A 12513-nucleotide genomic window follows, 5' to 3' on the forward strand; every position below is an offset into this window, starting at 1 on the left:
CCCGTTTGCAAAAGGATGCATTAAATAAACTTTTATTTCTTTTTTAAAAATCTCCCCTGCATATTTCAGAACATTAACTGTTACAGGAAAAATAATGAAGTACGGTACTGAAGCCTTTTGCATTTGCGAAAGGATGCGCTGGAGCGCGTGCGTGGTTGCCATCACTGTTCTCCGGTACGTGCAAGGGGTGGGGACACCTCCCCGCCCCCCACCCCAAACACACCCACAAGGTGTCCCGTGATCGCGATGGTGGAAACCCACGCACCCGCACGCGAGCCGCCGGTTCGAAAGCAATGAATGGGTCTCCCGCTGCAGAGCAGCACGTTTAGCTCCGCTCCGATACTCGAACGGGAGCCTCCTGCTCCGGTTTTGCCCCGGGGTCTCGGAGCTGGGGGGCCGCTTTTTTTTTAACCCCACCCCCAGCCATGTTCAACCAGCAACAGCAGCAGCTCCAGCAGCAACTGTTGCAGCTCCAGCACCTCCTTCAGCACCAGCCTCAGCACCAGCCTCAGCAGCAGCAAGCAAGCCGGTAAGACCCTCTACCCGAGGCCGGGGATCGTGGGCCTGGCTCCAAGGGAAAGGCGCCTGCTCCACACCCCTTCTTCCCTTGCAAACCTCCTCCGCCCTCCGCGCAGTTTTTGCTGGCGTGACTGCATCTGCTTTGCACCTTGATCCTGAAGCGTTCCTGCCTTGAAATTCAGTTGCATTTCATATCTGGCCCTTTTAACATGTGTTTTAAATGTAAATACAGTACATATGTATTTAAACTGTATCCTCAAGCGAGCCTTGCTGCACTTCAGGGACTAAGGCTACAGTGGACCTACTCAGAAGTAAGCCCCATTGCACTCCGTGGGACTTGCTCCCAGCTATGTGAGCGGGCCTAACAATTTTTGTATGGACTCAAGCTTCAGCACATGCACGAAGGTTGTGTGTGTGTGTGTGTGTGTGTGTGTGTGTGTTTGCGCGCTTGCTTTGTATAATAACATATTTTTAGCTTTGGTGCCAGGTCTCACAACTCCTGCTGGCATATATTGCTGAGGTCCAAGAATCTGCACATGCATAATTACCTGTGGCCTAGCAGTGTTCATGGTGCAAAAAATATATTTATTTCCTTACCCTCCAACCCCACCACACACACTGTAAGGAAGAAATATTTCCAAGTCAAGCTTCTTCTAGCATAAGCCCCCTCCTGGTTCAGCTCCCCACCAGCAAACAAAGCAGCTTGTTCTTCACTCCACATAAAAACAAACCCTCCCACTACCCAACTGAAAAGGGTTGGCTGGCATACTGTTAACAGTTCTAGGACACAATCCACTGGGGAGCTCTCCTGTGCAAGAGCCAAGCTATGTTGTTGTTTGTCAAGTGTTTTGTTGGTGTGCAGGTCTCACTAATTTCACGGAGTCTCCTCGGCCACATCTTGGTATTGAATGGCAGCTTTTGGAAAATTAGGATGAAAAAAAGTCCCTTGTAGGGCATGGTAAGAACAGAACATGGTAGGGCATGAAAGGAATTAGGACCACCCAAGTGCTTGTATTTTGGAAGTCTTTCTAGGTACATGGACTGTGTGTGGACCTGCCTTCTTAAGCATCTCCATGTCAACACGGTCCCATAATAATGTTGTGCACACATCCGTCTGTTTAAATATACCCCTATAAAATATAAAAACTCTGCCCCCTCTTCCTAAGCAAAGGATTTGGTATGAGCAGTAGTCCTGCAAAATTGATAAGTTTGTCCTAAGCTTGCAGACAGGCATGTTTCTTACTTACACACATTCACTCACACTCACACTTGACAACATGGTTTCACCATGTACATAATAATGATATAATTAGGGTGCTGAATTGAAGAAAAATTGGGGTAGCTAAGCGTGGACAGGAGTGAAAGGGCTGTTGAGAGTTCAGTTCTGGAACGCAAAACAAATTCCTAGACTGATAATGTGCTCAGAGGCACCTTATTCTTTAATTTTACCACATTCCTTTTTCACAGGGTTCTGGAGCTTTAGGACTCTTAATAGAAAACGAAATAGATCCAGCTAGCCAGAAGTCCGCCTGCCTGTGCCATGCGGCAACCAAAGGAGTTGTTCAACTAGTGCCAAGTACCTGAGCTGTTTCCAGATGTGTTTCTCCTAAAGTAGAGCCTCTTGCCTCACCCCCCCCGCCCACCTCCCAAAATCTACCCACATGCTCCTTGGTAACATTTGAAGCTGCCTTTTAAAAGGGGTATATGATGTCCTATGGGGTGTCCTCTTTTTTCTAGGAGGGAAAATATAGTAAAATAATAATAACCAAAACCAAGCCTTCGAGCATCTGTCAGGCACCCTCTGAATCCAGCTTCCTTATACTTTGTTGAATGAAATTATTCTGAACCTGTTTAATCCTGACATTGAAAGGCTGTTTAAAACAGCGTCAGTGGTGCTTCCAAAACGATGCAAAGGTTGTGAGAGAGCTCATGGATGCCCCTTCATTACTTAGGGCAGATGCACACATAGAGGGTTGTATCCAGTGCCAGTCCTGCCAAGACTATAATGGGCATAACTAACTTAGTTCTATCCATTTCAGCGTGTCTACCTTGAGTACAACTTAACTGGATGCAACACATAGTACCAAAAACGTGCTCATTAACTCTATTTGTACAAAACAAAATAAAAAAATTCCTTCCAGTAGCACCTTAAAGACCAACTAAGTTAGTTCTTGGTATGAGCTTTCGTGTGCATGCACACTTCTTCAGATACACTTCTTCAGATACAGATATGTATATCTGAAGAAGTGTGCATGCACACGAAAGCTCATACCAAGAACTAACTTAGTTGATCTTTAAGGTGCTACTGGAAGGAATTTTTTTATTTTGTTTTGACTATGGCAGACCAACACAGCTACCTACCTGTAACGGGATCTATTTGTACAGTTAACATTCCATAAATTGACTGGGTCACACTTCAAGGCAATTGTTTTTGGGCAAAAACATCTTCAGTAGTTGCCTAATGTTGCCTTAGGTTTCCTGCAAGCCACTCTCTGTCCTGGGATTTCTGCTGATCTGATTCTACCTCCTTCCTTCCCAGGTGTGTGATACCATCTCAGCAGCAGCAGCAGCAGCAGATGTTGAACCTGCGAGCTACTAGCCAAGCCTCGCTCCTCAACGCCAACCCCATGCTCCAGCGGGCCCTGCTCATCCAGCAGATGCAAGGTATAGCACTTGTCCTCTGCTTTGGGATGGGAACCCTGCAGGATTGATGCAGAAGAGGCTGAGCAATGCATGCTGGGATACTTGGGAAACTGTCCCATTGGAGGGTTTTTATTTACTTGGGTATCTCTGTTATTTGGTGGGGAGGGCAGTGACTCCCAAGGCTGTTTAAGACATTAAAATTACCCAGGTAGGACCTACAGCAAAATGGTCATTGTTCCAGCCACTCTATTGGACGTCTCACCACCCCAACCACTCCTTTCAACAGCTAGTCTGCATTCTTCTGCTGCCGAGCATGCTCAGTTTTCATCAGCCACCCAAATGTTCTTTGTTCTTTCACAAATATTGGGGTTCACCACAAAGCTGCTGGTGCCTCCCTGTTGTGGGTGGTGGGTGCTGTTCTGGATACATAAGTAATGGCACTCAGCACCTGAACATTGGAAATACAATTTTTAAAAAAACACCTGCTTCCAGTAGCACCTTAGAGACCAACTAAGTTTGTTATTGGTATGAGCTTTCGTGTGCATGCACACTTCTTCAGATACCAAAAGAAGATATCTGAAGTGTGCATGCACACGAAAGCTCATACCAATAAGGAGTTTTTAAAATTTTGTTTCAACTACGGCAGACCAACAAGGGACGCGGGTGGCGCTGTGGGTTAAACCACAGAGCCTAGGGCTTGCCGATCAGAAGGTCGGCGGTTCGAATCCCCACGACGGGGTGAGCTCCCGTTGCTCAGTCCCTGCTCCTGCCAACCTAGCAGTTCGAAAGCATGTCAAAGTGCAAGTAGATAAACCTGGAAGCTGTACACCGGCTCCCTTGGCCAGTAAAGCGAGATGAGCTCTGCAACCCCAGAGTCGTCCGCGACTGGACCTAACAGTCAGGGGTCCCTTTACCTTTACGGCAGACAAACACAGCTACCTACCGGTATTGGAAATACAGTGGACCCTCGAATTATGTACCGCTCTGGATACGTAACTTTCAGATTGTGAACTCATCAAACCCGTCGCACGCATGCGCAGAAGCACTCTGCGCACCATGCGCATGCACAGAAGCGGCGCTTCCAGTTATGGACTTTTCCGGTTAAGTATGGATCCCCAGAATGAATTTAATTCATATCCGGAGGGTCCACTATAGAGGGAATGAACTGATTGTGTTCAGTTACGGATAGGTAGCCGTGTTGGTCTGCCGTAGTCAAAACAAAATAAAAAAATTCCTTCCAGTAGCACCTTAAAGACCAACTAAGTTAGTTCTAGGTATGAGCTTTCGTGGTATCTGAAGAAGTGTGCATGCACACGAAAGCTCATACCTAGAACTAACTTAGTTGGTCTTTAAGGTGCTACTGGAAGGAATTTTTTTATTTTGTTTTGATTGTGTTCAGTAATGGGCAGGAGAGTAGTGATTGTTTTGAGGAGGTTCTTCCTTGATCTCCCAGCAGGTGAGTAACTTCTGTTTATTGGGGACTGGGAAGAGTGAGGCAGTGGTGGGGAAGGCACCAAGATGCAAATACACAGGTAGGATGGCTGGATTGTTTCCATTGCTATGTTTGCACTGTGCTGACCTCCCAACCACTTTCCCCACCTGCTCTTGATAAGCGGCAGCAACTCACCTGCTGGGAGGTTAGGTAAATATTAAGCATGTCTACAGACTCAGTGAGAGTTGTGAGCTTGCTTTTGAGAGGTAATCCCATTTAGACTAGGTCTAATTTGAGAAAGGGACGTGGGTGGCGCTGTGAGTTATACCACAGAGCCTAGGACTCGCCAGTTAGAAGATCGGCGGTTCGAATCCCCGCAACGGGGTGAGCTCCCATTGCTCAGTCCCTGCTCCTGCCAACCTAGCAGTTCAAAAGCACGTAAAAGTGCAAGTAGATAAATAGGTACCACTCTGGCGGGAAGGTAAACAGCATTTCCGTGTGCTGCTCTGGTTCGCCAGAAGTGTCTTATTCATGCTGTACGCCGGCTCCCTTGGCCAATAAAGCGAGATGAGCGCTGCAACCCCAGAGTCGGCCACGACTGGATCTAATGGTCAGGGGTCCCTTTACCTTTAATTTGAGGAAAAACCCATCTCCTCTTTAACACAAAGAAGCCTTTCTATTTTTTCATCTTTCATATTTGTTCACAACAATATATCAAGGAGATCTGTAGAAGAGTAGCCAGTGTTCTTGAAGAGATATGTGGAGTTTATGGTTGTATATCCCCCCCAAAAAAAATAATTTTTATACCATGCTATACTGATACTTCACTGAAGTGTTTAAATGTTTCTTTGGTTATCCTTGAATCTCCCTGCCACCCGTGCCGTCCTCTCCTGCTACACCAATGTGGCGCACCCTTTGAGAGCCACTGCTTTAAGGTGCTCAGGGATGCGTGGGGTTTCCTCCCCTGCCCCATTTTCTTCTTGAGGTAGGTTCAGAGTAGGGAGAGGAAACCTATCTCCCTCCAAAAGTTGCTGGACTCAGCAGCCAGCATGGCCAGTGGTTGGGGACTATGGCAGTCGCAGTCCAGGAACAGTTGGGAGTCCCACATGTTCCTCATCTCTGGTTTAGCAGTTGACAGCACAATTCTATGCATGTAATCCCAAAAGTAAGTCCCATTGAGTTCTCTGGGATTTGTTCCTATACTGGGAGAGGTGGTGGGTTTCCTATAGGCACCTGGTTGGCCGCTGTGAGAGGAGGATATTGTGCTAGGAGGGCCATTGGCCTGGGATAGATATAAGATATATGTCAAAAATACAGTAAAGGTTCGCTATCTATGCTAACATTCGATTGACATTGGAGAGAGACTGTGTTGAGAAATAAGACCAAGGGTACATATTGATACAGGAATGTAATAGATGAAATGTAAAGAAATATACAATAATAGGAGTAGATTCATTTGTAACAAAAGGAATATACAACGGGATTGACAGGAAGTCCGTAGTGTTGGTACATGTATGATTTTGGAATAGCCTTTTGTCTTTGTTTTTTCTTTGTTTCTTTCTTTAGGTATATAAATTTTGTATATAAACTTTGTATACATGTTAGAAATTATAGTATAATAAGCCCTGTACAGTCATACCTTGGGTTGAAGTCACTTCAGGTTAAGCCTTTTTGGGTTGTGCTCCGCAGCGACCCGGAAGTAACGGGGTGTGTTACTTCCGGGTTTCGCAGCTCGCGCATGCGACGCACGGGCGCGGGTTGCATTCGCTTCAGGATGTGAACAGGGCTCCGGAACGGATCCCGTTCGCATCCAGAGGTACCACTGTAATGTAATATGACAATGTATGCATATGTAACATAAGAACGTTAATAAATAAATAAAATGCAAGGGGGGGTATTAGCCTGATCCAGCAGGCTCTTCTTAGGTTCTTATGAGGTTCAAGGTTAACTCAGTAAGCCTTGTGGCTGAGCAGGGGAATTGAATCTCTGTCTCCCTGGCAGTGACAAACGGAGCCCAGCATGCACCAGTCCAGCCCTTGCCGCCTTCAAGGAGACACCAGTCCTGAGCCACTTTGTGAGGCTGGAATGACCCCAGCCTTGCAAAGCAGCACAGGGCTGGCTTGGGGAGGGCACCACGCTCCCCAGAAAAATGCTATACATGATGCTACACCCCTGGCCCCCGTTTCACGCTCTTAACACAGCGATGAGGAACCTCTGGCGCACGGGCGGAATTGGCTGTTTGGAGCCAACCGCTCCAAACTGTTTGGAGGCTGTTTGGAGCCAACCGCGTCCCCCTCCTCTGCATCCACAATCATTTGAGTTCAAGTCAGGAAGATTTTCATCTTTAAACTGTTTAACATGGTTGCACTGAGAGAGATCTTTGTTGCATGCCATGTGCTCCAGTTTAAACCATTACATAAATTAGAAACAACCATAAACACTCAGATAAATGTTTATGAATATGTTTAGAAAGTTGTGTTAAAGTGTCCATAGCAAAAGTATTACGGTTATGAAATGATGTCTAGTAACATGTTTCGCTTAGATTGGTGGCATTAAGTAAAGTGTATTTTGTATAAATAACACTTAGGGGCCAAGATGAATTTCCTTTGTAGCTGCAGCTTGAATTCTTCCTAAAGTTCTGCTGCGTGGTGATAGAAGAAGGTGCCAAATTCAGTTTGTTTGTTGCTTTTTTATACCACCTTTCCTCCAAGGAGCTCAAGGTGGTGTATGTAGTTCTCATTTCATCTCACAACAATCTTGCAAGATATAGGTTAGGTTGAGAATAAGTGGCTGGCCCAAGGTCACCCAGGTCCTGGTCTGACACTCTAACCACTACGTCATGCTGTCTCTTTAACAAAGCTTCGAATTAGCATACACTCCCAATTCTTCTATTGCACCTCTGGCTTGGAGGTTCAGTCACCTTGAGTCATTTGCCAGGCTTCACCCACCTGCCAAAATGTTCTGCGGAGGGTTGACCTGTTCTCCATACAGAAGTTGTTTTAACACCTCTTGCCCAACCAGCCACCACATTGGCTCAGGTAGTTTACGTCTCCCCTCCCAAGTCTGAAGCTGCACACCTGTACATCTAAAACCATTTTTCAAATCATTTGTAACAGCTACAATCTCTCCTTACCCCACTCATATGCCCACCCAACTTTCGATTGGCAGAATTGGCACTGCTGCAGGTGCCCCATGATGCTTATTACACACTTGTAAGAACTTTGATTGTTCATTGTGGCAGCAACCTATACTTTGCGGCTCCCTGCCTATTGATATCAATCAGGCTCCTTCACTGTAGTCTTTTCCGCACCTGCTAAAAACATTATTGTTTAGACAAGCCTACCTAGATGCCTAGAAAGTGTGGTGTGAAATATAATTTGTTTGAGTATTTTACCTTTTTGTATGTTTTGATGTATTGAATTCCCCCTCCCCTTCAATTTTATGGTTTTATCTTTTTGTAAACGGCTTTAAGGTTTTTCTTTTTAAAACAAACAAACAAACAAACAAGCTGTGTATAAATTTTATAAAATAATAAAATAGCAGTGCTGTTGAAGCATGTGCTAAGTCAGCCTTTCTCAACCTGTGGGTCCCCAGATGTAGTTGAACTACAGCTCCCATCACCCCTAGCTAGCAAGGCCAGAGCTCAGGGATGATGGGAGTTGTAGTCCAACAACATCTGGAGACCCACAGGTTGAGAACCTCTATAAGTGCTCCGTGCAGGCATTCCCTCCAGATGTTGCTGGACTCCCATCATCGTTGGCCATGTTGGTTGGGTCCGAAGAGATTTGGAGTCCAATAAAATCAGGTCGGCACAGTCCTAGCTATTCTGTAGTATAGTCGTGCCTTGGATCCCGAACGCCTTGCTACTTGAACATTTTGGCTCCCGAATGCCACAAACCCGGAAGTGAGTGTTCGGGTTTGCAAACGTTCTTTGGAAGCCGAACGGCTTCCGATTGAGTACAGGAGGGTCCTGCAGCCAATCAGAAGCTGTGCCTTGGTTGTCGAAGTCGAACGGACTTCCGGAACGGATTCTGTTCAACTTCCGAGGTACAACTGTACAAGCCAAGTTCCTATTTATCGTTTTAGAAGAGATAAGAGATAATGCCCTTTGAGATTCTCTGTGTTAGCCCAGAGGTCAGTGCAGGAAAAGTGCTTCAGCACAGCTTCACTGACTGATGAGAAAGTCCATGAAAGGCTCAGAGTGTGTTCCTTTTCAGATCCTCAGAGCCACTGACCTTCCAGTCAGTTAAAAATCAATTAGGGGTGTTTGAGGAATGCTGATTATTTATCAGCTGCCTTTGGGTAAGCTGGTGCCAACAGTGATAAAATGAAAGGGAAGTTGCATTTTCTGATTCATATGTATAAAAGCATGTTTTATCCTACAGAGCCGCAGTTCCTTTGGTGCGGGAGTGATAGTCGAAATATGACTAATATCCTATTTATTTTAAAATTTCATTTATTTTTGTTTTATCTTCCTCTTTCTATGTATGTGTGCGCATAAATATGCATGTTCTTATAGTCTTTTCTTTTTAAAAAACAGGAGCTCTCCTCTTTATGGAGTTGATTATTCAGGGGTTATGCAATTGATAATCACATTACCTTCTGTAATAAAGAGTTGTCTGAGCACTGACAGTCCTCTGAAATTTCCTGGTCAACTGCAAGGTTTGGGTTACATTTGAGAATACTTGATGCCCAGATACTTGGTATCTGAGAAAGATCTGAGTGAATAATTCAGTGGGTGTTTTAACCTGTGGTTTCAGCAGTGGAAACTAGTAAGCTGAGTGTGTAATTCTCCCCGCCCCCTTTCTGTAGCAGAATTGGAGGTGTGGTTTCTAGAGAGCTAACCAAGCCTCTGACCCAGGGGTCAGCAAGCTTTTTCAGCAGGGGGCCGGTCCACTGTCCCTCAGACCTTGGGGGGGGGCAGACTATAATTTGAAAAGAAAAAAAAAATGAACAAATTCCTATGTCCCACAAATAACCCAGAGATGCATTTTAAATAAAAGGACACATTCTTCTCATGAGGTGGCCAAAGTATTGGAGTCTCAGCTTCAGGATCTGTCCTTCCAGTGAGCACTCAGGGCTGATTTCCGGAGCCTATTTAATCATTACATCTTAAAAACCTTCAGCTGAACCGCTGTGTACTTGTATCTACATTTATCTGCATTTAAAAAATAATGAGTTGTTGACTTTTGGGGGGTAGCTGTTTAAAGAACATGGGCCGTATTCGGTGTTCATCCTACTCAGAGTAGACCCACTGGAATGGATAGTAATGACTAACTGGGTCTTTTAATTCCAGTGGCTGTACTCTGCCTAGAACTTGTTTGTCTACAACCCAATATATGCAAGGGTGTAGCAGCCCTGAACTGACCTTAGAGGATCTGAGCCATGAACTTCTGGATGCGAACGGGATCCGTTCCGGAGCCCCGTTCGCATCCTGAGTAAAACGTAAGACGTGACCGTGCATATTCGCAGGCGCGTGACATCATTTTGAGCACATGCGCGAGTGGTGAAACCCGGAAGTAACACGCTCTGTTACTTCCGGGTTGCCACAGAGCGTAACTTGAAAACGCTCAACCTGAAGCACATCTAACCCGAGGTATGACTGTATTGTGTATTACTGCTTCTGTTATGTTTGCAGTTGCGTAAATCTTTTCATGTTGTAAGCTGCCTTGAGCAGAGTCTTCGCTATGGAATGGTGGCATACAAATAAAAGCAGGAGGAGGAGGTCCTGAGCATGGGCGCAGTGACCAAACCACAAATGGCTTGTTCTCTTTTGTGTCTTCAAGTTGCCTGGTACTTAACATGGTATCTGTGCGTCACTCACCTACCGCTATTTCCTGTCCTTGGTAGGTAACTTGAGAGGCTTCAACATGGCCGCAGCCCCTGTGCTCCAGCAGTTCTTTCCGCAGGCCACAAGACACTCCCTTTTGGGTCCCCCTCCTGTTGGGGTCTCCTTGAAGCCCACTCGCCTGGCTTTCCCTGGGGGCCTCCCTTTTCAGCGGCAGAATCAGACCTTTCGCAAGGTGAGCTCATTCTGGATTATTGTTGTTGTCATTTAGTCATGTCCAACTCTTTGTGACCCCCTGGACCAGAGCACGCCAGGCCCTCCTGTCTTCCACTGCCTCCCGCAGTTTGGTCAAACTCATGCTGGTAGATTCGATAACACTGTCCAACCATCTCGTCCTCCGTCATCCCCTTCTCCTTGTGCCCTCCATCTTTCCCAACATCAAGGTCTTTTCCAGGGAGTCTTCTCTTCTCCCAAGGTGGCCAAAGTCTTGGAGCCTCAGCTTCACGATCTGTCCTTCCAGTGAGCACTCAGGGCTGATTTCCTTCAGAATGGATAGGTTTGATCTTCTTGCCTGCACCAAAATGCTGATTAAAAACGCCCGGAAATATGAAGAACCTAAACAAACAAACACCCATACAGTATCCTCATAGCTAATAATTTCAGTGTTTCCAGGAACTGTTATCTTTCAGCCTGGTTGAACAGTGTTTTTAAATTCCTCCTGATAATTGAAAATGAAGAAGGCAGAGCTACATCACCAGGGAGGGTGTTCTGTTGTGGTCAATTTTCAGTTGTGTTGAGTTTCCCCATGTTCAGTTGTGGTGAATTTTGGCCTGTTTTTGAAGCCTCTCCTCCTATGCATCTGGCTTTTATTTCTACTTCTACTCTGCAGCTTACTGATTCATGAGTGAAACTCAGTTGGTGCTGATGAAAAGGCTGTTGATTCAGCAAAGGCCTCAATTAGCACATCCTTCTCCAGACTACCAACTCCCATCAGCTGATGATGAAACTTACAGCCCTGCAAAATATGGAGAGCCCTACTCTGGAGAAGGCTACACCAGCAATTTTAAAAACAAATTTCCCTTTGCTCAGGTAGCACCCACCCACCTGAATCAGTCCCAGAGTGGAGAATCAGTGTTGGGCTGCAGCAGAAAAAGGGAATTGTAAAAAAAAACCTCTCTTTAGCAGATGCCTCCATGGGAACAAAAGCCTTTTTTGTGTGGAAAGACTGGGCTCAGTTCAGTTCCAGTCCCAAGCACAAATTCCTATGCACAGAATATGTTCAGAGGTACGGTTTTTGTACCTCATTCTGGTTGGTCATTCTCTGGATTCTAATATGCAAACAAACTAATAAAGAAGACGTAGTTCCAGCAAACCTGGCTCTGCGGATTGTGTGCATCTCTCTTTTCTTGAACCATCGCATTCTCCACTGCAGGACTTCTCGAGGACCTCTGAGAGGAAACGGGAGGCGGATTCTGCAACTTCCTCTTCTCAGGGCCAAGGAGCGGATGAGAGCCTGCCTGCGCTGGATATGCCTATCATCAAAGAGGGGTCTGAGCAGCCGAATTCTCCACCTCCAGGTAGGAGAATACTTGAGTTTGCTTTTTCCTCTCCAGCAACACAGAATAGGGAGGTGTTTTTTAAAATAAAAATTAAAAAATGAGGAGGTGAAGATAAGTTGTGCTGAATCATACCAAATGTTTGTTTAATCTAGCATCTTGTTTATCACAGCGGCTAGCCAGAGACACTGGGAAGCTGCTAGGAGGACTTGGGAGCAAGAACCCTCTCTCAATATTGTTGCTCAGCGACTGGTATTGAGACTGCCTGCCATTGATAGCCTTGTCCTGCTCTATATACCTCTTTAATCCCATTTTGAAGCTGTCCAGGTTGGTGACCATTGTTGTAAACAAAAATCTGCCTCTTAGTACAGTGGTGCCTCGCAAGACGAAATTAATTCGTTCCGCGAGTTTTTCCGTCTTGCGATTTTTTCGTCTTGCGAAGCATGGACTTTGGAAAAGCTTCAAAAATCACCAAAGTCTTCAAAAACCTCAAAAAAAGCTACCACACCGCGTGCTATGAGTTGCTCCTCGAAGTGAATGCACGGTTTTAAGAAAAAGGAAACAAACTTGCAAGA

The 12513-nt window shown here is 45.6% G+C and overlaps 1 protein-coding gene across 1 annotated transcript in view; it reads left to right on the plus strand.

Annotated features, from left to right (window-relative positions):
• The first annotated feature begins 201 nt into the window (after positions 1–201).
• The window catches only part of CIZ1 (CDKN1A interacting zinc finger protein 1), a 34813-nt gene continuing 22501 nt past the window's right edge, over positions 202–12513 (plus strand). Inside the window, exons 1-4 of the mRNA XM_081847604.1 lie at positions 202–529; positions 3059–3183; positions 10445–10617; positions 11815–11959. Coding sequence (XP_081703730.1) covers positions 426–529; positions 3059–3183; positions 10445–10617; positions 11815–11959 — 547 coding nt within the window. The 5' untranslated portion in view covers positions 202–425. The remainder of the gene's footprint in view (positions 530–3058; positions 3184–10444; positions 10618–11814; positions 11960–12513) is intronic.

This window comes from Podarcis erhardii (genome assembly GCF_964252035.2).
Source record: "Podarcis erhardii genome assembly, chromosome: Z".
NCBI classification, from domain to species: domain Eukaryota; kingdom Metazoa; phylum Chordata; class Lepidosauria; order Squamata; family Lacertidae; genus Podarcis; species Podarcis erhardii.